At 39.8% G+C, this 27928-nt stretch overlaps 2 protein-coding genes and 1 long non-coding RNA gene across 3 annotated transcripts in view; 1 reads left to right on the forward strand and 2 right to left on the reverse strand.

Annotated features, from left to right (window-relative positions):
* The window catches only part of Nse4 (Non-SMC element 4), a 107498-nt gene extending 87772 nt beyond the window's left edge, over nucleotides 1–19726 (forward strand). The window contains exons 4-5 of the mRNA XM_067784367.1: nucleotides 19090–19422; nucleotides 19497–19726. Coding sequence (XP_067640468.1) covers nucleotides 19090–19422; nucleotides 19497–19562 — 399 coding nt within the window. The 3' untranslated portion in view covers nucleotides 19563–19726. The remainder of the gene's footprint in view (nucleotides 1–19089; nucleotides 19423–19496) is intronic.
* LOC137250816 (uncharacterized) lies at nucleotides 12335–12968 on the reverse strand. The gene is made up of 3 exons (XR_010953084.1): nucleotides 12760–12968; nucleotides 12462–12662; nucleotides 12335–12385 (listed from the first exon to the last, which is right to left on the reverse strand). It is a non-coding gene; the product is annotated as an uncharacterized lncRNA (long non-coding RNA).
* Nucleotides 19727–23496: 3770 nt separating the features above from the next.
* On the reverse strand, nucleotides 23497–27568 carry Vps4 (vacuolar protein sorting 4). The gene is made up of 7 exons (XM_067784365.1): nucleotides 27398–27568; nucleotides 26221–26369; nucleotides 26032–26164; nucleotides 24632–25351; nucleotides 24479–24563; nucleotides 23995–24138; nucleotides 23497–23929 (listed from the first exon to the last, which is right to left on the reverse strand). The coding sequence occupies exons 2-7, from the start codon at nucleotides 26354–26356 to the stop codon at nucleotides 23828–23830; spliced, it is 1320 nt and encodes a 439-aa protein (XP_067640466.1). The 5' UTR covers nucleotides 26357–26369; nucleotides 27398–27568; the 3' UTR covers nucleotides 23497–23827.
* Between the last annotated feature and the right edge of the window lie 360 nt (nucleotides 27569–27928).

Consider the following 27928-nt stretch of genomic DNA (forward strand, 5'->3'; position numbering starts at 1 on the left):
CGCTGAGTTTGTGTTTATGTGCGTGTCTATTGGCTCTCCGTCTATCTTTTTCGACCGTAGCATGTATTATATATTGTCGGCAGAAAGCGCTCGCGCATTTTTTCGCATCCGACAGCACCTTATCGCCAAAGGCGATGGAAACTTTGTCTTTGTGCTTAGTCGGATTCGATAGGGACTTTACGGTGGACCAAAGTTTACCTACATCGGTAGAGAGGTTACAACCTCTTAGGTGCTCTTCCATTTCGCCCGCTTGTGTTCGTCCACAAGCAATCTGATGCGTTGGTTTATATCCCTTATTTGGGGGTCGCCTGGATCAAGCTGTCTTATAAGGTCGCGTTCCCTCGCTAAGCTCGCGGCCTCCGCCGGGAAGTGGGGCCGGATTTCGGGAATTCTCCCGGCGGGAATGAAATGTGCCGAGGCGGATTCAATGACCTTACGGAAGGCACGCTCCCCTTGGCGGGCATCAGTCGGGATAGGGAGGGCAGCAAAGCTGCTGTCTGTTGCAGATTTATATTCTTCCCACTTTCCTTTTTTGAAGTTTATGAAAGTGCGTTTTTCGGTGACGATGAAGTCGGCGGTACGCTCGAACGAAATAAGTATGGGCAGGTGGTCGGATGCCAATGTTACCATCGGCTGCCAGTTGACGCAGTTTACGAGTTCTGCGCTCACGATTGAGATATCTGGCGAGCTATGACAGCTTCCTACCATACGTGTGGGGGCGTATCCGTTTATTGTGCAGAACGTCGTTTCGTCTATTTGATCCGCCAACATCTCACCCCTACTGTCCGCCCGCAAGTTTGAATGCCATAGGTCGTGATGGGCATTAAAATCGCCTAAGATAATGCGATTGTTGCCAGTGAGTAAGGCCTCGATATTAGGGCGGTATCCACTGGGGCAACAGGTGACAGGAGGAATGTAGATGTTGATGATTTCTAGATTTGCATCGCCTGACCGGACAGATAGGCCTTGACGTTCTAAGACATTGTCACTGCGGTCGATGCCAGGATCAAATATATGATATTGCACAGAGTGGTGTATAATAAACGCGAGGCCGCCTCCATTTCCGCTCTCGCGGTCTTTCCTGTGGACATTATAACCAGAGCAGGTCTGCAATGCAGATCTTGCTGTGAGTTTAGTCTCTTGAATCGCAGCAATGCGGATGTTGTGCCGCTTCATGAAATCGACTATCTCCGTAATCTTCCCAGTTAGTCAATTACAGTTGAACTGCAGAATTCTGAAGTGCATGAGGGGTGACGCCGCCACTCTAGGGGTAAGTGAGGGGTGACTACGCCTAGGTTGTGGAAGGCCAGGACGCAATTGCTGTTGTCGCCTTGGGACTGGGCGCCCTTGGGCAAGCATTGGGGTACCCGGATGATTTGGGTTTGCGACCTGGCAACATGGCGCGATGAAACCCGTCGGGGGGTTGCCGTCGCGGAGACCAGAACATCTAGGAAAGTGGCACCACCCAAGGCAGGAGCTGCATTGAGCGGATGTCGCAAACCTATATATTCTGTGCTGGCAGACGGTGCAAACGGAGGCAGGGACTAAGAGTCTGTTTCCCTGACCTGCACGATTGCTGCCTGAAAAGAGGGGGGGAGAAGAAGACGGGGGCAGGGGCTGATGCTCAGCATTGCGACCAGCTCTACTACGAAGGTAGTAGTTATGAGTGGTATCAGCTGTTTGAGTTGTTGGCGCCGTGGGGCGCGAGCAGCAGCGGGTACTTGTTGTGGCTTGCTGAGCAGCGAAGCTGCTGGAAGGTAGTGGGGATACGCTTAGGCGTAGACTACGGGACGCCCTTGGGCGTGAGCAGCAAGGAGCCACAAAAGATTTATAAAAGTTGCGTGGACGTCGGGTTTTGGGATCAAGCCCAGAACAACCTGTCCGATGCAACCATCCCTTGCACGAGACACACTGAACAGAGTATGACCGTCCTAAAAAGATTCTTTTCTGGCAAATGCAGCAAAACCATTTCTCATGACCGGGGTCAGGAGACGGACCCGAATTGGGTTCGATACCTTCCCGGAGTAAGAGAATATGTAGCAGTCCTGCTGCAAGGAGCTGCTGGGAGGATGACAATTTGTGGGAGGGACGAAACAAATTAAATGGGGTCACACTGAAATGACAGTCCTTGGTCGGGAAAAATCCCGAGTCGCTCCGGTACATAGAACCGACTGCCTTGGGAAGCGACTCTAAGTCAGTGGTGGTAGCGTGCTCCGCCTATCGCATCGAAGATCCTGGGTTCACGCGCAGGCAAAGCAACATTGAAAATTTAGAAGCAAGTTTGTTTTTCAATTAAGAAAAAGTTTTTCTAAGCGGGGTCGCCCCTCGGCAGTGATTCTACCATGAAAAAGCTTCTCAGTGAAAACTAATTTGCCTTGCAGATGCCGTCCGGAGTCGGCATAAAACATGATGGTCCTGTCCCGCCAATTTGTGGGAAAAATTAAAAGAAGCACGACGCAAATTGGAAGAGAAGGTCGGCCTTAAACCTTTTCGGGGGTTTGCGCGCCTTAAATTGATTTATTTATAAGCTAGAAGGGGTGATGGATGGTCCGTGAGGACCAACCCTGTATGAGAAACCTTGCACAAAAGCTCTAGGAACTAGTTTGAACAGTAAGTTGTCGTAGAAGCTCAACGTGGAGGGAGTGAAAAAGGGTTCGACGCATTTTATACATGTAAGGAATTCTGCGGTGTACGTAATGTATATCGGCCTCTTTCGCATGGATATTTAGAGCGATTATAAAGCCTATACGGCAAAAAAAAGAGCACCTTCCTCAAAAAATTAGAGGGGGTATGCGGACTTGCAATGGTGAGCATAACGAGAGCCCCGAAAACTACCCCGGCGGCTACTTTGTACGCCATTCCACCTGTAGACCTGATGACGGAAAACGGCGTTAACTACTGAGGAGATAAACGTGTACTCCGACGGTTTCAAAGTAATGGTAGAAGTAGGGTTTGCGATATGCTGCCCTGATCCAGAAATAAACAGATCCTACAGATCACTGTAGCGTTTTCAGACGGGAAGCACTAGAATCGGGTTAGGGGGTCAGAATATACCCGCGGTATAGCGCAACCCTTTCAAGTTGCCAGCGCAATATATAGCTTCTCCAAACCAAATTGTCAATCTCACCTATCCTTTGCGAATCCTGGTTCACTAACAGGCGAGGCTCTGGCGACCCCAAGCTCCTCATGGAACTTGGGGGTGGGGAGGGAGGGATGGCCTAAAGGTTTAATGTGGCCATATAAATCGTTTCCGAGATGGTCGGGCTAGCACCTTAATCGTGCTGTGTTACCGGAGCGTGCCGGATCTCTATCCGGCAAAGGACTACCACATCGATAACACTCCCCAAAGCATTCGGGGCGTAACCTTATCGCTACAACAACAGGAAAATAGCTTTAACTGCAGCCGCCTAAATGTTTACATTGAGAGCCAAGCAGCAATTAAGGCTATAATTTCTCACAGCAAAACATCTTAAAGTGTGCTCAAGTGTAAGCAATCCTTGGAAAGAATCGGGATAGCGAGAAATATTCATCTATTTTTGGTCCCTGAGCATATGGGAATAGATGGAAAAGAGAGAAAAGTAGGGGGATTCAAGAGGTTGTGTAGCGCAACATATAGCTTCTCCAATCCAATTGTCAACCTTACCTTCGAGCGGCGAATCCCGTTTCACTAACAGACGAGGCTCTGGCGACCCCAAGCTCCTCATGGAACTTGGTGGTGGGGAGGGAGGGATGGCCTGAAGGTTCAATGTGGCCATATAAATCGTTCCCGAGATGGTCGGGTCAGCACCTTAATGGTGCTGTGTTACCGGAGCGTATCGGATCTGTATCCGACAAAGGACCATCACATCGATAACACTCCCCAAAGCCTTCGGGGAGTAACCTAACCGCTACAACAACAACAACAGAGAAAAGTAGGCTCATGATATGTATTCTGACTGGACACTGCCTTTTGACGTTTCATGCTTTTAAATTAGGTCTTGCTAGTGATAGCAGATGTAGGAAGTACGGGTTGGGAAAGGAAACGTTCTATGCTGTTGTTGTAGCAATAAGTGTTCTCCATGAAGGCTTTGGGGCGTTTTATCGATGTGATGGTCCTTTGCCGGATACAGATCCGGCACGCTCCGGTAACACAGCTCCATTAAGGTGCTAGCCCGACCATCTCGGGAACGATTTATATGGCCACATTAAACCTTCAGGCCAGAGCCCCGTCTGTTAGTGAAACAGGATTCGCCGCGGATAGGTGGGGTTGACAATATTGTTTGGAGAACCTATGTATTGCGCTGGCAACCTGAAAGGGTTGCGCTAGACAGCCCCTTCAATCTGGTATTTTAGACGCCTCTTACGACAGGTATACCTACCGCGGGTATATTCTGACCCCCCAACCCGCTGGGGTTCGTTTTGTGCTCGTTATCTGCGCTCGCTAGGCTAAGGCTTCATCTATTGGGAGTGGGAGACCTATCAGATCTAGAAGCAGCAAGCAGCATAAGTCTTAGAAAGGTCCTAGTATTTCCCAAGAAGACGGAGTTATTTTATAACATAGGTCCTGGTTTCTGATAGTATATGTGGATCCCCAAGGACCGTTCAGTTCAACTTAACCTAACTAAGCAAACATTTTGAAATAGGTGTATATTGCAATATACCAGTCATTTACAAAAATGTTCGACCAAACCTATCGAGCAAATGATTCAAATAATCGAACAGTGATTTACTAGGTTACCTACGCTGTTTACTATTGTGAACGTTTTGCAATTCCTTGATAATCCGTGCAAAAATTGTTGGATTACGTGTTCCATTTTTTTCATATTGAGTACTCTAACAATACTCATTTGCAAACCGTTTGCGGACCACCATCAGTCGATCATTGCTCGTGTTTTAACGACCGTGATCATGACACGATGCCCCCAGCGGGTTAGGGGTCAGAATATACCCGTGGTAGGTATGCCTGTCGTAAGAGGCGACTAAAATACCAGATTCAAGGGGTTGTGTAGCGCAACCCTTCAGGTTGCCAGCGCAACATACAGCTTCTCCAAACCCCATTGTCAACCTCACCTATCCGCGGCGAATCCTGTTTCACTAACAGACGAGGCTCTGGCGACCCAAGCTTCTCATGGAACTTGGGGGTGGGCAGGGAGGGATGATGGTCTGAAGGTTTAATGTGGGCATATAAATCGTTCCCGAGATGGTCGGGCTAGCACCTTAATGGTGCTGTGTTACCGGAGCGTACCGGATCTGTATCTTGCAAGGGACCACCACATCGATAACACTCCCCAAAGCCTTCGGGGAGCAACCTTATCGCTACAACAACAACAACGACACGATGGCGATCGAACAGAGTTGCCAAAAGTAAAATATTGCATACAAATTACTGATAATAAAATTTTACTATGGCAACTCTGATAAAATGGAACGGCGCAACTGCCCTACAAGACAGGTACCCGTTACCTAATCCATTACTTAATCGTTACCAATAACTTGGTCACCAATTATCGTCATAATAGGGCCGTTCCATTGGTTTAACGAGCTCTGGCTCTGGCTCAAATCTCATTGGAACGATCTGGATCAACTTTATGAGAGCTGGCAGCACTAATATAAAAGATCTGTTTTGTAGAAAATAAGAAGAACCGTACACAAAATTTTAAGATACTGATAGAATTATTAACATTTAAATAGTTTCGTACGTAAGCAAACTATTTATTTTCCTTACATCATCTTCAAGTGGTTTACTCTTTCAGTGTTTTTGCTTTTAGATATGGCGAGATATTTTATGTATACACAAATGTATTGCGTGATTACAGGACAAACAGTTAATTCTAAACTTTTCGTTGTTACATCAATTTTTTCAGCGTGTTGTACACGTAAATGAAAATTCATACTTGAATGTATTTTCGTCTTCCAATCGCTTGGTGTAGCTGCTTGAATATCACAAAATTTACATTTTGCACCACGTTCGTTATATTTAAATTGTAAATGTTCTGGTTTCTCTACACGATGCATAAAGTTTAGATGCTTTTTCAACAATGTGCTGAATTTAATTGAAATACATACATTGGGCATTGTCTCATGATAAATTTTCCATAAATATACTGAGCCTCTTTATATAGGTTCTTTTCTTAACATCTAATTCCGGTCGTACCGGATAGGACAGTCTTGCTTCAGGTTATAATCCACACTCATACTATTTTCAGATTCTGTTTCATAATTTTCATCATTTTCAACATTGGACTTTGCATCAACATCATTATCATCATCGTCATTTTTTGATAACTCTGTTTTAAGCTTCATATTTATCAAAGGTTCATCTTCCTTAGTATTAGAATTAGAAACATCGTCATCTTCGGTTAAGTTTTTATCAAGTTTAGCTTTTTTCCTAGGTTTAAATTTTTCACTATCCGTACTAGAATTAATACCATCATCAACATTTTTCGTAGTCTGTTTGAGTTTTTAAATTTGCCAATGGTTTGCCTTTATCAGTATTAGAATCAGAATGGCCTTGGCCATCTTCCCCGGGTATAAATGGACCACTTATAATTGCACACCTGATGTGCATTCGCATACATATGTTGCATATGTGGAACACATAACGGTGTACCAGTGGCTTGTTATGCAGCTGACGCAGGATGAAGCATTGGATTTTGTGTTGCAAAGTAGGCGACATATGTTGGTGTTGATGTATGCGCATATTGCGGATATTTTGGTGGTTCACTAGTCATTAATTGTTTAGAAGTTTCAACTAGTTGCGATTGTTGTTGTTGTTGCTGGCTGCTGATGTGGTGTTAACGTTTGTTGTACAATTTATTCGGGTGCTTGCACATATTGTTGGTGTTGTTATGGTGCTGGAAAACCTTCCGATATTGAAAGTCCTTGATTAGTGTAATCCCCACGTAGTGAACTACTCCTGTGACCGCCTCCGCGGTAAAGTTACAGGCATAGCTGACATCGCTTATATAACCGGTTGACTCTAAAGTAAAACCCAAAACAAAATATTAGAATCAGTGTTTATGAATAACATATTTAAAATAAGCTCTTACAACAACGTGATCGGCGGCTACATCCCCGTGAAAAAAGTGTGGTGTTCCTCCTTGTATAAACCTAGGTACTGGATGTGCTCAACCGTGCAGTTTTCTTCTAATTTGAGCAAATGCATGTTCTTACAGCCACAGCTGGAGTATTTGGAATATTTCTATCCGCACATCGTCAAAATCAAATTACCTAGAATGAAAAGGAAACTCATATCAGTAAGAAAGATTAAAAGTTTTTAATATAAGCCGAAAAGTGTTCCATAAATAGGGCTCCACAATTAGCTCTTTTCTGAGAGGCCAAAGGCACAAGAGAAATTTCAGATAACTAGATTCAGGACCTGGTGAAGTAACTTCAAATGAACCTCCACCATGCCTATGCATCTTCCGATGGCAGGGGTACCCAAAGATACTTTGCTGTTGCATTCATAGAGTACATAAAATTATAACAAGGGACAATTGATTGATGTTACGAAGTAAATTAGACGTGTTACAATAACAAATAAATACAGATGACTGTTTAATCTATTATGCGAAGTTCTTGAATGGATGTTCAAATTGGAAAGGGCAAATTAATGCTAAAATTGCTTTCCCCGACTAACCCGGGAACGAATGATATGACTACGCCTATCCTTCTTTAGCAGCAGTGCCGTGCACCAGTTCTGTTTTGGACAGGAAAATAAACGTTTGGTTGTCTCCAAGTTGATCATATGATACAGAATATACTCGTTTGCTACATCTAATTTTCCCCTGAAAGGTGCATTTGTTGCACCCTGCTGTCTGGCCGCTCACCCAACAACACCAGGCACGACGGAACTCGTCTTTTTTTATTGGACGTTGTGGTAGCGCACTACCCTCAAGTGGTCCAATGAAACCAGGCTAATCCTGTTCATGTGTCCGCACCCCGTGCGACCGCCGTTAGGCATAACGTCACAGGGGGAAAGGCGATTTAGTCGCCACTACTTCGTATGCGCATTTCTCTGCGCTCCCTTTCGGCATGCATCAATTTTGTCATTGCTATAAAGGCCATCTTGCTCACAGCAATCCAACAATCTATTTGTCCGCAAACTCGTGGAACTAAATTCCTAATGGAAGGTTCGTTTCCAAAAACTCTGTTTACAGACAGTCTTTCGCCGTGAAAACGAGTGCAGTGAAACATTACATGTTCTGCGCTTTCCAATTCGGACGAACAGCTTGGACAGAAAGGATCCTCCTCTATCCCACGCTTATGTAGATATTCCTTGAAGCCACCGTGCCCGCTCAATATCTTGTGTGAGATGGTAATTTAGTTCGCCGTGTTTTCGCTCGTACCATTCCGCCATATTCCGGACTAGCATGAAGGTCCAGCGCTCTTTTCTCGAATCTTCCCACCGTTCTTGCCACCTAACTATTGTTCGTGACCTTGCGCTTTTCTTAGCATCTTCAGATGGTCGGCTGAATCCAATGCCATACAGATCGGCCATTTCACCTGAGAGTAGATCTACTGGCATTTTCCTGGATAAAACATGGATCGCGTCGTCGCAACAGCACATGCTATTCGCTGCTAGGCTGCTAGTATTTCTTTTTGGTGGACCATTTTAGATCTGTGTCATACTGGTGCTGCATATAATATTATAGAGCTGGTTACGTTGGATAATAGCTGACGGGTAGCTTCGCTTGGGCCGCCGATGTTGGACATTATTCGCGTTAGGGTTCCACTAACTCTAGAAACTTTCTCCCCCACCGCCATGAAGTGCTCCCTAAAAGTTAGTTTTGAGTCAATGATTACTCCTAGATATTTCAAGGAGGGCTTTGAATTTATTTGATAATCTCCTATGGTTGGGACCAACTCATCCACAGTCCGCTTTGAGCTCATCAGAACCACTTCTGTCTTATTGCCAGCCATATCCAGCCCCATGTTCGTCAACCATTCCGTTATTCTTCCCACGGCGTCATTACATAATGCTTGGAGCAGATCAAGTTTCTTGGCCACTGCTACTACGACAATATCATCTGCATAGCCGACAATTTCCGTGCCTTCGGGAAGGCCGATTTGTAGCACCCCGTCATACATCGCATTCCAAAGAGTTGGACCTAGAACAGATCCCTGAGGGACACCGCCCGTGGTGTTGTGCTTTCTTAGTCCCTCATCCGTATAAAAAGGGAGTACTTTGTCGCTTAGATAGCTACAAATTATTCGGAGCAGGTACGGAACTTGTCTTGGGACACCCAAAGTGCACTCACGCTTCTCATGGCTCCAGCGGGTTACCGGCTTCCTAGAACTTAAGCCACTTGCTGCCTCTAGATCTGACAGCTGTCAGCTGGAGTCTTAGCCTGGCAAGCGCAGGGCACGAGCACAGAACGTAATCGATTGTTTCCTCCTCCAACCCGCACTTCCTACATCTGCTATCACTGACCAAGCCTAATTTAAAGGCATGTACGCCAGCAGGCAGTGTCCAGTAAGAATACCCGTCATGAGTCTAGTCTACAGTTTAATGATAATGAAAATATAAGAATCAGTGTTTATGAATAACATATTTTAATTAATCTCTTGCAACAACCTGATCGGTGGCTACATCACCATGTATAAACGTAGGTACTGTATGTGCTCAACCGTGCAAACTGACATTAGCAGTAACATTATTTACATAAACATATCTTGGTATTTGTGCAGGCCTCAATATAGCATACATTGGTTCACCAGCCACTGGTACAAACACTTTTGAATGCATAGCTTTCATATAGGATGGATGTCCAGCAGTGCTCCGGTTGTGCCAATATGAAATGAGCTGCTCCGTCTCTTGGTACGGCTGTATAGGTATAGGCGGGTGCAATGTATTACTAGTCTGGGGCAGAGGGGATTGTAGCCAGATTTTTCGGACCCAGAGCCAAATTATCAGTACCTCTAAAAGCACATCCGAGCATTTTCCAAGCGGAAGTATTCGCCATAAGTTAGTGCGCTAAGCTGAACCTTCAGCGCTGATACCCCAATGAAACAATTGTCATACTCAGTCAGTCAGTCCCCACTAAAGGCATTTGCGGCGTTCGAAGTAAAGTCTGCACAGGTCCTTCAGTGCGTAGAAAAGCTGAATCAATTAGGAGCACACAACGTAGTACTGTTGCCCTGGGTCCTAGCCCACAGGGGAGTGGAGGGTAATGAGCAGGCGGACTCAGTGTTTAATTTGTTGCGTCTCTCCCACAAATTGTCAACCTCCCACCAGATCCTTGCAGCGGGTCTGCGCCATACTCTACTCTTCCGAGAAGGTATCGACCCCAATCCGGGTCCTTCTCCTGATCCCGGTACTGAGAAATGGGTTTGCTGCGTTTGCCGGAAAAGAATCTTTTTAGGACGGTCTTATATATAAGGGCCTGAAATATTTCAATGAACTTCCTAATCACATAAAAAGTAGTAACCTCAATAGGTACTTTTAAAAAAAGTTTATTGGAGCATTGTGAAACCCTTCCAATAAGATAAAGTTTTTCTCCTCTTATTTTTTACATGATATATCCGATACTGGAGCGCGAAAAGGGAATGGTAATATTGGAAGCAGCAAAATACAATGCATCCGGCCCTATGGAAAAGAAAATCGGTCGCCACCTGTAACCTCAAACAGTTCCAAAAACTAATTTCGCTGGAATTCGGTATTTTCAGCCGATATTTACTGTTGCTGATCGGAATCACTCGCATTACATTATGAGGAAATACGGCACCTGAGAACACAGCCGTATGAAGCTAAAAAACACAAGCATGTCTTCAGTGAACTCCACAAACAGGCGTCGGACCTCTATGCCGGTGTTTCCTGTACTCAAAGAACAAAACTAGCAGAGGAGGAACGCACTCTCCCTAGGGAAACGCGAGTAGTCACTCTCAACTTCGATCTGGATACCGTAACAGGTTAAACCTTACCTATCCAGAATCAACCCCGACATACAAAACATTGTCCTGCTTGTAATGTGTCCCCACATGACACCAACCATCTCTTTAACTGTATTGTGGAACAAACGCCTCTAACACTCCTCTCATTATGGTCCACCCCTGTTGAAACAGAAAGTTTCTTTGGACTCCCGTTAGAGGACATTGATGACAATTTGTGATTGGTCGCTCCTATTGGATGGGGCGAAGCACTGCTACAACAACAATAACAGGCGGACAACATGGAAAGAGAGGCAGCAACTGCATGACCCATCGATCCCGAGCCGTTCCTGCCAGTTGGCCCACAGGGGCATTTATTAGCAGAAGGGAGGGAAAAGAGAGAACACTGGCGCAATATGCCAGGCCTGAGTCAATCTAAGTTATTGTTAGGGGGTTACAGCACAACTATGTAGGGCATTAATAGGCCTCTCAAAAAGATAACCTAAGAACCCTAACGGCTATTCTTACAAGACAATGTAGACTGAACAGTCACATGCAAAAGCTGGGTATAATATCGAACAACACATACCGATTTTGTGATGGATCAGCAGACGGTGAACCATATTCTAGATTGCGGCGCAATTTCAAGCCGTAGGGCTAAGTTTATGGGCTCACCATGGCCAGAGCATTCCCACATTTAATCCCTCAAGCCAAGAACACTGCTGGGGTTCATCAAGGAAGTCGGCTAGTATGAGGTGATGTGAAGGAGATGTGCAAGTCACTGTGCAATCCTCAATAAATTATCTATCTATCTACGTTCCGGTAACAAGCACCATTGTGGTACTAGCCCCACCATTTCGGTGACTATTGATATGACTACATTAAACCTTCTAGGAATTGAATATTAATGAGCGCAATGCGAAAGTCTGCTAAAATGTACCATTCTCCATGGAATGCTCGATGAAAAGAGCAAAATTTACTAAAATTTTAACTGGCTGTGGGTAGTAAGGTTTTGATGTCCCCTCTTAACGCAATGTAATGACAACTGCGATGCAGGGAAAATGACAAAAATCTTGCAAATCTACTGATAATAATTAATTAATTCCTCCCCTTCTATGCAGTTCTATGCATACATACATATGTATTTTTCTCTCCAAACGCTAATTAAAAAAATTAATTGGTTTTCACATGAACTTCGAACGCTGTCGTATTTGCATTCTTCAGTTGATTATCAACAAAAGCAAGACAAAATATCACTAAAAAATTCATACATGTTGCTTATATATATAAAATGGTAGCCATTTACTTACCCTTTCTGGTGCGATGATTCCTGGAAAATTGGGCCTGACTAGACGTGATTTTTTTTGCCTTAAGAGAGCGTGCTTAACGCGAACCATATCATGTTATGGCACACCTTTGATGATGCAAACAATCAAAGACATTTCTGCTTCTAATGCTTCTAGGATAGCAGCAGTAGCTCCCGGTGGCGCCACATAAATAACAGTTGCATGCCGATCAGTTGCCTTTTTTGCTCCGGCTACTTATTCAATTTTAATTCACATTACATTATCTACTATTCCAATTTTTAATGTATACAAATCAATATAAATTACCGAAGCAAATACTGACAAACCAAGATGCGTAGTTCCACCCTTTTTTAGGGAAATACATCCAACCAGTGTGGTACCGTATTCCAAAGCATGTTGGTTGTAAAGTACCTTGTATCCTTGGCAAATGACACGTAAATCTCCATTTAATTGAGATTTCCTCTGATTTTGGCATATTCTGAGCTGAATCGCAACCCGGCGGAGATGCTATATATTATAATAATATAATATTTTTTTTATTATTTAAAAATGCTATATATTAAAATAATATAATATTTTTTTTATTATTTAAAAATGCACATACGTATGAATGAAAATCAGAAAGTAAATAATGTTGTTGTTGTTGTAGCGATAAGGACACTCCCCGTTATCGACTTTGTTGGTCCTTTATACAGATCGGGTACGTTACGGCAGAGTGTTTAAATTCTCTGGTATGTGTAAGTAAAATGTTGCCAATGTGTTGGTTTCATTTTGAGTTTGCCATCTCCTTTTGACAATCCCTTCGACCATGCAATGACATAAATAAAATCAGCTGATGAAATGAGCCAACCTGTACATAATTGAACCATGAGCCCGACCATATCAGGAGCGATTTAGTATGACATGAAACCTTGTAGGCCATCCCGTCGATTCTATACAACTTAAGGTTAGGCTGCACTACGCAGCACTGCACTGCACTACAAAATATTCTTTGCATGTATTCTTATGAGGCAATTCACACCTAGCGTCAGCAGCACTGCGCCACCCGGCACAGCGCGGCAAATTTGATCAACTAGGCAAAAAAGCCGCGTTGGGAAGTGTCGCGCAGTGCTGCTGCCGCTAGGTGTGCATTGCCTCATAAGAATACATGCAAAGAATTTTGCACCATCTTTTTTCAATCTGGGCAAAAGAGTGTGGAACTCTCCTTCCTCATATCTTGAGGATGAGATGTCTTGGACCCATAGCCACGACCTTTTCCTTTCCTCTTCTTCGCACAAAAATGGAATAATTACAGCTTCAAAAACTGTGTCGGCCATTTTGCAAACAGAAATAAACACAAACTTTTGCCGCAATGTGTCGCTCGATTGCCGCTTAATGTGAATTGGCGAAATATGTCGCTCTGTGAGGCGCCGCTGCCGCTACGTGTCGCGCAGAGTAATGTGCGCGTACCTTTAATATGGTATCGATTTAAAAGACGGTGCACCAACAAATTTTTATCAAAAATTATCAAACGTGGAATCAAAAGACGCGCCTCGAGCTCCGATTTTATTATTATTTGATACATATATATAAATTAGATGATGCACCGTCTTGTAAAACGTGACCCTTAATATTATTTTGGGCGAAGGCCGCCAAACAAAAAGCTGTTCTCTGCAACAAAATTTTTAATTTCCGTCACATGTCACTAATAAAAGCACAAGATATTTTTCGTTGTAAATGGTAATTTTTCTCCGTTTCAAAGTTTTTTTTTTTAGAGGTTTAAGTTACTCCCGCGCATGTATTGGTTGACTGAAGAGGATTATTTGGACCATTCAAGGAATTAAAGCGCCATCACCAATTATGTGTCTTTTTTTTATGAAATTATGATTTTTGTTTATCTTTTCTTTATTGTTTTAGTATGTATTTATTTATAGAAGAGTTTCAAAGTTTCTCGGAATAAAGGCTCCATTACTGATACTTGGCATAGACTTGACTTGACTTGAGAACTGTCACTTACAGTTCTGTTAAATGAACAGTGCATGTTACTGATTACTCAAAACTTGGCAACACTTAACTTGACTTAGAAGTCTGTTGAATTTTGATTTTCTATGTAAGTTCTAAGTGACGTTTACATTTTGAGATGCCATTTGTTTGTTTCCATGTCATTTTGACATTTTGTCATACAAATTGACATTTATTTAAAAGTAAATTTCAAACCTGATTATGATGCCAGATTGTATGCGCTAAGTGGAGTATAATCGTGGCTAAGTTGCCAAGTTTACGCCAAGTCAAGTCAAGTCTATGCTAAGTATCAGTAATGGAACCTTAATTAATGAACTGTCATTTCGATGACAGCATGAAACGTCGATGTGTTAGTTGAGAGCGAAAAAAGCTTTGAATGTGTGGGTGAACTAGTTACCTCCGTCTTGTAGGGTGGTTTTATGTATACATACTATAAGCTGCAGACATGGTGCTTTATCGGTAACCGTATAGGCATAGCGCCATGCGTATCGGTAACCTTATAATAGCTGATTCGACCTACCTTATGGTAATCAATGCAATCGATTATTGGTGCCGCTAAAGCGCCAAATACACGACACGAACATTTCCGCGAACATTCCCGTTATGTCATGTTTCTGCGACCTTTTCTGTCGTGTATGGTGGTGTTTGCCAGTTCGCGCAAATGTTCGCCAAAAATCAAAATATTTAATTTTTGGCGAACATTTGCGCGAACTGTTCGTGCGTGTATGGCGAAATAGCTCATAATCGTATTAATTTCTGAACGGAACAGACGTGCGCGTAAAATTAAAATGGACAATAAAAAATTTCTGAGTGAATTTATTGAAATGTATAAATTTTTTTTACGCTTAATTGCCACAGCGAGCAATATTGCTGCAGCACAATTGTTGTCCGTATTCATCGCTGTCTGAAAGATAACTAATGTTCGGCCAAAAGTTCGTATGGTGTATGGCCAAAGCTGCGAACAAGATTGCGGAATGTTCGTGTCGTGTATTTGGCGCTTAAGGTCGTAACCGTATCGTAGCCAACCACTTGGTTTTTGTATACCGTCGTAACGATAAACAGCTGATTACGTTAGGGATACCACTACAGCGATACGACAAACGGCACCAATGACTTCGCTTATAGTATAGAGAAATATTCAAAGAGGAATTGTGTCGGAAAGAATTATCGGAGTGAATTTAATTTAAAAGACAATCAATTTCATCGGTGAAAAATAAAATAATTATAACCAAATATATAAAGGTAAAATATGGAATACAGCGCACGTCACAAAAGACGTATTCAGAAAATGGGGAGGGAAAAGTTTGCGCGTAGATTGAAAAATGGAGAAAATGCGACGCTCCAAATTGAAACTCCAAAAGATGCCGCAGGATCAGAGGTTATGGAATTGGTAGCACCAGAAGGCAATAATTTTTCGCCATCTTCGCAATTTAGTTTGGATGCAAAAAGACGAAAATTAATGATCTTATTTTAATTAGCATTTATTTATTTATTTATTTATTTATTTATTTATCAGTGTACAAATTAAACAATTATACAGACCAAGTATACCGACACTTAAATCTCAGATGTAATACATGATATAAACAACATAAGCATTCATCAATTTTAAAGTAATATTTAAGCAGTATTGACCAAAGGCTTGACAATTTCAATTAAAGACTTAGAAGTAAGCAAAAGATAAAATGTTGTAAATGTGTTAAAATGTACTCATGAAGGAGCTAGTAAATAATAATTTATGAAATTGACAATAAAGCAAATTAATAGTAGATAAAATATATACAGAATAGAATTTATACAGAATTTCATTACTAACATAAAAATAATGATCACAACGCAAATTTTGCAAACAAGTTTCAAGTAACTGGTACTTCAAATTTGAAACAGAGGGTTGAACAGTATATCACGGTTTAGGTTCTTTGCTTCATTTCGAATTACAAATTTAAAGTAGTTAAAAGGTATTTTTTAATACCAAGAAACGAGTCGCAGACGTCTAAATTTTTACAGTGTTTATTAAAATCACGACATAAACAGTGAAGTGGTTCGTGCATTTCATAATTCGACCTGCATGTAGCTACAAAAATTGATTGAAAATTGTCTAGATGGCCTAATAGGAACGTTAAACTTAATTTCGCCAAGCAAAAGTGGACTATTTATTGACCCTCTTATTAATTTAACAATAAATAAGACTCCAAGCATCTCCCTGCGGATCTGCAATGTGGGCAGCTGTATTAGTTTTAACCGGCTGCAATAGGGGGGAAGATTTTTAGAAGGATCCCATGGTAAGTGTTTTAAAGCGAAAAGCAAAAATTGTTTCTGGACCGATTCCAGCTTGTCAGAATGAACCTGATAACGCGGATTCCAAATTATTGAAGCATATTCCAAAGTAGGTCTGACCAATGATGTAAAAAAAGTTTTTTTAACGTATGGGTCATTAAATTCTTTAGACCAACGTTTAACAAAAGCCAAAGTACCTTTAACGCTATTCACGCAAGATTCAATATGAAGTTTAAAATCGAGTTTTGGGTCCATAGTAACGCCTAAATCAATAAACTTAGTGACTTGCTTGATTACATAGTCGCCAATAACATAATCATGGGATTGGAAGGACTTCCTTGTAAAACACATGAACTTACATTTAGGTAGGTTTAGTGACATGGCGTTTACATTACACCAGTCATCAAGACTATTCAGATCAGCCTGAAGACATGCCCTATCCACGGGTGAGCGGGTAGGCATTACAAGTTTGACATCATCAGCGTACATCAACGGCTTGCAGCTCTTCAAAACACTAGGAAGGTCATTAATGAACAACAGGAACAAAACCGGACCAAGATGGCTGCCTTGAGGAACACCAGAAGTTACGTTTATGAACCGAGACCGACAATTATTAAATATAACTGTTTGTTTTCTTTCCTTCACATAAGAAGAAACCCAAGATAGAAACAAAGGAGGAAATCCTAACCGATCAAGTTTGAATAAAAGTATAGAATGAGAAACTTTATCAAATGCCTTACTAAAATCAGTATAAATAACATCAACTTCACAATTAGTCTTAAAACTGTTGGATACAAAGGTTGTAAACTCGAGCAAGTTGTACACCGTTGATTTACCCTTGCAAAAGCCATGTTGTGAAAAGTCCATTAATGAAGATACTCTAAAAGCAATCTGTTTTGTGATAATCAATTCAAATAGCTTAGGAATAGTGTTGAGTTTGGCTATTCCTCTATAATTTATAACACACGTTCTGCTTCAATTTTTATGCAGCGGTATAATGAATGATTCTTTCCACTTCTTGGGGAATATCCCTTGCTTCAGGGACGCATTAAACAAACAGGCTAGAGGTTGATACAAGTATCGAGCACAAAATTTCAGCACTACCGACGGAATTTCATCCGGACCACTAGAGTAAGAAATTTTTAGATTTTCCAGATGAGTTAAAACATCATCAGTACATATATATGGGACTGCCTGGGAATCCAGAGGAGACAATCTGAAAGGATACTTCGATGGCGGGTAATCATAGGTGTTTGAATAAGTAGATTCGAAGAAATCCGCAAACATGTTAGCAATTTCGAAGCTATGTTGGAAATCTGATCATTTAGCTTCATTGTAGAAGGAAACCCTTTTATCTTCCTTTTTGAATTCACAAAGCTGTAAAACGACTTGGGATTGACAAAAATTTGGCTTTTAATCCTACTGATATAGTTCCTATAACAAATTCTGTTCAATGTGTTATATTTGTGACGTAAAATTGAGTAGGCGGCATAGTCAGTCATTGATCCAGAAAGTTTGTAGCGTTTGAATGAACGCGTCTTCTGATTTTTCAGGCGTTCCAATTCTTTAGTGCTCCAAGCCGATGATGATATAGCAGTGGTTTCGGACGTAGGTATGCATTTTTTAAATATTCCGTATAGTACATTATTAAAATGGGATATACTCTCATCAATATCCCCATCGTACTCAGGCCAATTTATTCTCGATAATTCGAGTATTACTTTAGACCAATTGGCTTTTCTAAACAGAAACCGGTGAGGGGTCTTTCCCACTACGTTGGAGGAACGCTCAGATAAATTATGAGATTCCATAAACATCGCGAGAGCAGGATGATACACATCTTCAGGTAGGGCAAGGGGATCGCATCGATTTACAAAACAATTTGAATCGTCTGAGAAAATTAAATCCAAGCATTTACCGAATTTATTCTGAATGTCGTTTAGGAAATCATAGTCGATAGCGCGAGAAGAAGTAGGGACTAGCTTCCCGTCGATAAGACTTCATGACACACATGGCAGATTAAAATCGCCAAGTACAGTGACAGAATCACTGATGAATAAAGAAACTAATGATTTTTTTTATAAACTTTATGTTTTATTTTGGGTGGCTTCTTCTCTTGCGATGGTTTTAAAAGTACTCTTCCATAGCTACTCCAAGGAGTAACGTTATGAGAGCAGTTTCGCAAGTAATCTCTTGTCGGTACTCCATGGAGTAGTTTTTCTGGAGTACTTTGGCATATGATCCCGTGTGGGTGCTCCATGGAGTACTACAGTGAAAGTACGTATGTACTCCATGGAATACTCACAAACAAAGCGAGAGTGGAATCACCTACTCCTCTCCTAGGACATCGCAATGTTAATTGGGGCACATTTTTTGTATGAATACAGATTAGTTTTGGAGAACTCCTAAAGGAGTATTCCTTACACTATTTATGGAGTACTCGCGTTTTTTGAAGGGAGGGCAACAATGCGATTGGCGTACACTGCTGTTCAAGAAAATACATACAAATTAAAAAATTTTGTTCATCTACTACATAAAAACCACTAGATGGATATAAGTTGGAAAAAATTTAAAGGTGACGATTTCCGAAGTTTTAATTTTCACTTTAATTTGTGTAAACTAAAAAATATATGTATGTTTCCTATTATATTTCCAGGCTGCTGAAAAACGTCCCGAATGTGTCGATAAATTGTCACGCCAAGATAAGGGCGCCAAAAAAGTTAATATAGTACATAAACAGCTAGCGCAAATGTTCAAAACGAATAACAACCAACCCATACCTTATTATAAATTGGTTATCGATCCAAAAAATTTTATGAACACCGTTGAAAATGCTTTTCAAATTGCCTTCCTTGTACACGACAACCGCATTGCAATCGAAACAGGTGACGATAATTATCCGCAAGTACGTTTAATCCGTAGCGATGAAGTGAATGCCGTTAAAGAGACTACACAAGCTATTTGTACGCTCAATTTGGAAAAATGTCGTGTAAATATACACTGAGAAATAAATACTCAAAACTTTATAGCGAAAGGTTTCTAACTTTTCTTTTTTTTTTATAGGAAATGATTATATTCTATGATATAACAGAACCAATGCTTGTTATAGAAAATAGTGAGGACGAGTGAGAGGAAGTTATATAAAACATTGAATAAAAGAGTTACCTGCATCATCCACGACAAAATGAAGTACAAGTATTAAATATAACTTTTGAAGCTTTGTTATTAGTTAATAAGAAATATCTTTATGTATAATATATTTGAAATAAAGCGGGAGAATTTCGCAAACACAATACATACATAGTTTGATTACATCTATTTATAAGCCAATTATACAAAAAGACACACACAAAAATTTGTAACGCAACGTGCATCCTTTTTCTCAAAAATTTTTTTGCAATTGTTTAAAAAATATCTGGCCATCTAAATGTGTGCAAGCAATATTTGACTTTTCACGATTAATGTATTTTTCGGCAATTTGTTCCAATCATTTTCGAGTATAAAATTTTAATGTTAAATTAGATGGGGAAACTCATGAAGATTTCTCAATAAATTATTTTTTTAGTGTATTATTTTTCGATTTCGGATATAATTTATCTTTAAAAAAAAATAATGCTGGTGAAACTGTCCAGAGGGAAAACTAAGATCAGTGAATAAAACCACCAAAATAAGCATCTACACATTTTTATAAATTAAAAAAGGTATTTTATGAAAATTTGGGCCAGTATCGATTAAGTATTCCAAACCATTTTCACTCCAATGATAAATACGATTTTGTCAAACTATTGTAATGAATTTTGGGATATTCCTGATTATTTTGCACTTCTTTTAACGTTCGAATCGCTGAGCTGTCGAATAAATAACTCACATATTAAGTATGGCAAAATGTTGCTTATTTACAATTCTACTGTGGCAGTAGTACTTCACTAAAAGCGTGTTTAAAATCAAACTGATTCATTATTCCTCATCTTGCGCTGTTTTTGATGCTTTCCGTTGCCTCGTTCGCATATTTCTCCTAAGGTCTACACTTTTCGCGAACAGCTACTTATTTATTTCTCCTTTGTGTATCTGATATCCACGTTTGCCTTCTAGTTAAAGGCGTGAGTATTAATTTCTGGTCTTAGCTCCTGCTTAGATGTACATATCGCACACTAACTACAAAAGAGTCACAACTTAAAATTTTTCAAAATCGGTTTTTTTCCATAAACCAATTCACAGTACACATCTCTAACTGCCCTTATATTTCGTTGTCATTATTTTCTTCTTTAACTGTAAAATTACCGTTATGCCAGTTTTCGTGTTGATTGCATCGCTTGCGCTCTATCAACTAAAGAGTACTATTTTTAGTTGTGTCAATCTACTTAAGAACAACTGAACAGTTTTTTTTACGCATAAAGTGTATTATTTTAAATTCTGACTATCCTGTTGCAAAAAACTTTTAACTTTGTTGTGTATTAATTAAAATTGTGTCTTTTTATACGTAAAGAGTGAGTAAAGTTGCTTGTATTATTGTGAAATGTGCCTTTTTTGATGGAATAATTGTGAATGTACGATTATTAAGTTTTCTTAGAAATAGTCATAATTCAAAATTGCTATGTATCATTATATTTTGTCCGTAAACAAATAATTACAACAAAATTTCGTCAATTCGTTTTATAACGAAGGTATCCTTCTTTGTAAAACTGGATTTCGGTATAACATTAAAGACGTTTTCACATAAACCGTTTTTCTTCTTTCCTGAACATTTAAATTTTTTCAAGTTGTGACTCTTTTGTAGTTAGTGCGCGATATGTATGTGAAATATATACTCTTGCTGTTTACATGTACATATGTGTGGCTGCTTGCTTTATTGTTGATCTGCATTTATTTAGTAGCAGCATAGTGATGTATCGAAATGCTAATATTCGCCACACTATTTATAAAAGTTATAACAATTTATGGATCTAATGTGGACACATAGTCCTTAGCTTATATGTCACTAATTCGATTCATCGTTTCTGAGCTATTATAGAGGAGTTAAAAAATGGATTTGGATCATAGATCGTGAAACAAGATATAGGCCCTTTTCTGATTCAATAGCACTCATATTAGCAAAATCGGTTATTATATTTTCAAAATTTAAACGAATTTAGACCAACTTGACAGAAATTTACTATTTAGAAAAAAATACAATGAATTTATTTACATTTTATGCAAATTTTTCAGAAAAATAAATACACGGCGCTAAACAGCTCCGAAGGGAGTTTAGGCCGAGCCTTTCTTACAATTTGTGTCGTGCTCCTTTTTAATTATACTCAGCTGAGCAGAGGTCACAGACAATTTTGTTCGCATAACGGTACCCCATAACGTCATAATCAAAATGATCTGGGCGAAAAAAAAGAAATTTTGAGGTATCTTTCGGATAAATTCGGTATGTAAGTTCCTGGGCACTCATCTCAAATCGTTATTTAAAATGGACGAAATCGGCCTACGCACACTTTTTCGATATCGAAAATTTCGAAAAACCGAAAGTGTCAAATTTTAACAAAAAATTTAATATCTTTACAGTATATAAGTAAATTATGTCAACATTCAACTCCGGCAATGATATCGTACAACAAAATACAAAAATAAAAGAAATTTTCAAAATGGGCGTGGCTCCGCCCTTTTTCGTTTAATTTGTCTAGAATACTTTTATTGCCATTAGTCGAACAAAAATTTACCAATCCTTGTGAAATTTGGTAAGGGCATAGCTTCTATGGCGATAACTGTTTTCTGTGAAAATAGGCGAAACCGGTTGAAGCCACGCCCAGTTTTCATACACAGTCGACCGTCTGTCCTTCCGCTCGTCCGTTAATACGATAACTTGAGCAAGACTCGATATATCTTTACTAAACTTTGTTCACGTACTTATCTGAACTCACTGTATCGTGGTATTAAAAACGGGCGAAATCCAAATATGACCACGCCCACTTTTTCGATATCGAAATTTCGAAAAATGAAAAAATACCATAATTCTATTCCAAATACGAAAAAAGAGATAAAACATGGTGATCGGATTGTTTTTTTGACGCAAAATATAACTTTAGAAAAAACTTTGTAAAAAGGGCGTGACACCCACCTTATTAAGTAGAAGAAAATGAAAAAGTTCTGCAGGGCGAAATCAAAAGCCCTTGGAATCATGGCAGGAATACCTACTGTTCGTGGTATTACATATATAAATAAATTAGCGGTACCCGACAGATGATTCTGGGTTACCCTGGTACACATTTTGGTCGATATCTCGAAAACGTCTTCACATATATGACTAGGGGCCACTCCCTTTTAAAACCCACATTAATACCTTGAATTTGATACCCATATCATACAAACACATTCTAGTCACCCCTGGTCCACCTTCATGGCGATATCTCGAAAAGGCGCCCACTTATAGAACTATGGTCCACTCCCTTTTAAAATACTCTTTAATACCTTCCATTTGATACCCACGTCATACAAACACATTCCAGGGTTACCCTAGGTTCATTTTCCTACGTGGTGATTTTCCCTTATTTTGTCTCCAAAGCTCTTAGCTGAGTATGTAATGTTCGGTTACTCCCGAACTTAGCCCTCCTTACTTGTTTTTCCTTCAAATTGGCGGGACGTGACTTAAATTTTTATGCAGATGAGTTTTCACTGAGAAGCCTTTCCTGACAGAAATACACTCGGAGTGTTTGGCCAAACCACTGCCGAGATGCGACCACGCCAAGAAAGCATGCTTTTTTTAATTGAAAGAACTTGTTTCTAAATTTTTGATATTGCTTTGCCCGAGAGTTAAACCCAGGGTCTTCTGTGTGGTAGGCGGAGCAAGCTACCACCACACCACGGATGCCCGACGCCGACAACAGTTCTATTCCATAGGGGAGTCCCCAATTAATTGCTCCTGTAGCAATTTGTACAGAATTCGTTTAAAGATTCTGTTCTTAACAGAAAACACCTTTTTACCGAAAAATCGTATAACTCAGGGATATGTTTTTCATTTTTAAAATACTCAGCTTTTTTCATACTAATTACTTGGACAAAGCATTAAATCAATCGCTACAAATTTCTAGAAAACAATTTTTATATTTCGCTTCAAGAAAATCTTAAAAAAATGCTTAGTATTCTTATGCCAAAAGAGATTTCCCGCCCTAAAATTTAACGCGCAAATATATATTTTCGTTTTGTTGTTTTATAAATAAAATAGTTATACATATGTTTGTCAAGTTGTACCGATTAGAGTTCAATAAATTTTCCGCCCTATATGCTCGTACAGGGCTTTCTTTCGATTTTTTTTTATGAAATAGGCAACAATTGGATTCATTTGCGTACAGTATTCACTTATTTAAGTAATATAATCAAATAAAGTTTAAAATTCTTTGTTTATTATTTATAGTTTATCCCTCTTGTCCAAAGTCTTCTGTAAATTTACGCAGCTTAACAAGATCATCCTCGTTGACAGATGGTTTTGTGCGAGACAAACACTTCAACATGTCGCGCTGGAAAAAAGAGAAAACAATATTGGAAAATATATCATATTTTTATAATTTGTTAGCTCTATTACCATAGTAACTGGTGGCTCGAATAATTTATCACTCGGCACATCTACCCAAGACATTTCAACTGCACTCTGATCGCCCGGCGAACAGGGAACCAATAAATCGTCAACTATTTCCTCTTTATTTAATGGTGATGGACCGGTTACGCGCTATAACAAAAATATTAAGTTGAGTTGTTTCATAAATAGTTAAATAGTCGTAGTAACACGCTGGAAAGAATAAAACCTAATAGGGAAAGCCAAGGCGGAGCTTCGTTTTTAATTCGCACTAGGTTTCCGTGTTCGTTTTATTAACCGGTCCATTATCAGTTTCGATTTGGTCTAGCTTTTTGTTTAGGAGATATTTGGGTTTAAGTCTAAGGTCAGTAATACTGCTTCGGTTTAAGTTTTTGTCGACTTTCAGTTTTGTCTTCGGCCTAGGCATCTGTTGCAGTAATTTTCTGTGCAGTTCGGCGTGTTACTCGTATTACTTAAAAAAATTAACACCAACCTTAAAATGTGTGGCGCTTTGCACTTTTCGTACTGGTTCCATAAGCGCATCACGTACAATAATTGATATATCAGCGCCGGAGTAACTATAATGTCGAATTTTAAATTTATAACTACATTCACTTTAATCATTAATTAACATTTATATACGCACCCATCTGTTTTCATTGCCAACTCTTTAAGATCAGGCTCAGTCAACACATGTGTAGTATTTCCCAGATGTATTTTAAACATTACCAGTCGTGCATGTGCCTCTGGCAATGGAATGTAGATACGCTTTTCAAACCGTCGTCGTATAGCTGAATCCAAGACCCATGGTATATTGGTGGCACCCAAAACAAGAATGCCATCCGTATCATTGCCAACACCTTGCATTTGTACCAAAAATTCTGTTTTGATGCGCCGCACACTATCGTTTTCGTTATCCGAACGCGCCGAACACATTGAATCGATTTCGTCAATGAATATTATGGATGGTTTATGTTGACGTGCCAATTCAAAAAGATTCTTAACCAACTTTTCAGATTCACCTAACCATTTTGACATCAGATCTGAACTGGATACCGAGAAAAAGGTTGAGTTGTTTGCTTCCGTGGCAACAGCTTTGGCAAGATATGATTTACCAGTACCAGGAGGACCAAATAATAGTATGCCCTTCCATGGTATACGTTTGCCAGTAAAAAGATGGGGAAATTTAATGGGTAGGATAACAGCTTCTTTGAGTGCCTCTTTGGCAGCATCCAAACCAGCTACATCAGACCATTTTACATGCGGTTTTTCAATTACAATGGCGCCTTCCAATTTGTTTTGCAATTTCTTCTTTTCTGGATCCTCACCGTCGGAATCGCTATCATCTTTTTTATCCTTGTCATCTCTGTAATATAAAATGAGTGGATTATTTTTAACCTAATGAAATCATGTGCAGTGACCTATTTTGAATGAATCCACAATGATATTTAAGAAGTCGGCTTTTTTGTTGAAGGGGTGAAAAAATCTAAAAAGTTCGAGGATCGAAAAACCCGTTCCCGAGGCAGTCGAGGTAATACAAAATGCCGTTAAAACTTTAAGAAACGACAAAGACAATTTTAGGGATTCAAGGGGTTGTGTAGCGCAATATATACACTGCTCTACAAATGCATGGAGTTGTTGTTGTTGTTGTTGTAGCGATAAGGACACTCCACGGATAGCTGAGGTTGACAATTGGGTTTGGAAAAGCAATATATTGCGCTGGCAACCTGAAAGGGTTGCGCTACACAATCCTTTGAATCTATTTGGTTTTTTAGTCGCCTATTACGACAGGCATACCTACCGCGGGTATATTCTAACCCCCTAACCCGCATGGAGTCTACTATTGAAGTGCATAAGTTGGGTTTTTTTCGGAATTTCGTGAAATGCTCCAGTTGTTGCTATACCAGTAGAGTGTTAACGATTGGTCACGTAATATCGATGTTGCTGGCATTGTATTGACCCGACTGTTCTGCTCAAGGAAAAGCATTGCTGCTGACCGGTAGTTCTAACCATTCTGCAACATTATTAAAGCAGTGCTTTACTTACCTTGAACTTTCACCTTCCTTCACTGGCTTCTTTTTTCCCTTCTTTAGATATTCCTTAAGCTTCTCTGCACGATCCAAGTACTGTACGCACTTGGCACGAATCGAATCCTTAGCTTTTTCCCCTTGTGCTTCATCTAAATTGGAAAGTTATATAAACCTCAGTTTAAATATTATTTTAGTATACACATACATTTAATAGCATGCAAAAAATGTCCAACGCCATTCTCGTACAGACGTAAAGCTTCAGCATAATTTTTATTGCGATCCTCTTCCGTCGCTTTGGTCACCAAATCGATTGCCTTCTGCAAAGTCGTGCCGGAGGCCATATTCAAGAGTTTGCTATGTAAAAAAGAAACTATTCAATACTTAGCCGCAGGCGGAAAATAAAAATTGTATCTCTGTTCGGAAATATTTTTTTATAAGCGCGCCCGAAGGCCGCAAACGCAGTAGGTGTTCTGCGCGGAAATACTATGGATCTCACTCCCGGTTTCGGAGGGACCCGGCGTCATTTTTCAGTTTTTGTTAATATCGTTTGACCGATTTAAAATTTGTATTTTCCGCCTTCGGATCATTGTGGACGCGTATTAGCCGTCGACCACTGTTCTAGACTATTACCCATACTAAGATTTTTTTATGATAGTGAAAATAAAAATAAAAAATAAGTGTAAGGCGCGATAACCTCCGAAGGGATTTAAGGCCGAGCTTTTCCAATTTGCGTCGTGCTCCTTTTTAATTTTTCCTACAAATTGGCGGGACGGGACCTACTTGTTTTATATGCCGAACGGCATCTGCAAGGCAGATGAGTTTTCACTGATAGCTTTTCATGGCAGAAATACACTCAGAGTGCTTGCCAAACATTGCCGAGGGGCGACCACGCTTAGAAAAGTTGTCTTCGAATTGAAAAACATTCGGTGTGGTAGGCAAAGCACGCTACCATCACACCACGGTGAAAATAACTATATTAATAAATAATATAGGTTTTCTGTTCAGTATTTACTATTTTAACAATGACGTCACTTGGTAAGATATTACAATTAAAAAAGTTAAGACATCAAGGCAAAATCGATTTCCTTAATACAACTGTAATTTGATGTTGTTGTTGTAATTTGATGATTTTATTCGCCAAAATTGTTTCACCATAGAATATTGGGTAACATTTCACAAGACTGTCTTCGATAAAATCAATTGTTAATTTGATGTACATAGATTTATGCTAACAATATATACATCTATTTTAACGCATAGAGAAATGACTAATCAATGCTTGGAGTAATTGTGAAAAATATTTTCTAAATTTCATTGCAGTCACCAGCATCTTATAACACTCCCAGGATTCAAATAGCAATATTTTTCACAATTTTCTTTACCTGTTATTTTTCTATGCACAATAAAACAACAACCAACAATTATTTTATTGTAATTGAGACCAAGAGTTTTCAAATGCAAATTTTATTAAATAGAATAGCCACAAATAATGATGCTGGCTGTCGGATATTCGTTATTTTACATTTTGCTGTTTCGCTTTCCTTCGTTGCATTTATGACATTTATTGCGCTGTTTTCCCTACAAGAATACTGACTATCATATGACTATCATCTGATTGTCAGCAATGTCAACCTAACGATCAGCGCCTCATACAAACTTTCTATCACAAACTTAAGGGGACTTGCGCAAATGTGATGTAAACAACTGTGTACGTGTGAGTTTTTGTCTCCTTCTTATACACCAACATGGCCTACTGATTAAGTATATAGCCGTACTTCTCACTCTCATTCATTTTCCTGTATCAGTGGTGACACTCTAACTATCAAAAAGTGTCATAAATGATAGTTTACTGTAGATATCAGGTTTGACTGTTATACTATCATAAATGACCATTATTATATTCCGCCAAAAAT

The sequence above is a fragment of the Eurosta solidaginis genome, chromosome 4, assembly GCF_040869045.1.
Source record: "Eurosta solidaginis isolate ZX-2024a chromosome 4, ASM4086904v1, whole genome shotgun sequence".
In the NCBI taxonomy this organism is placed as follows: domain Eukaryota; kingdom Metazoa; phylum Arthropoda; class Insecta; order Diptera; family Tephritidae; genus Eurosta; species Eurosta solidaginis.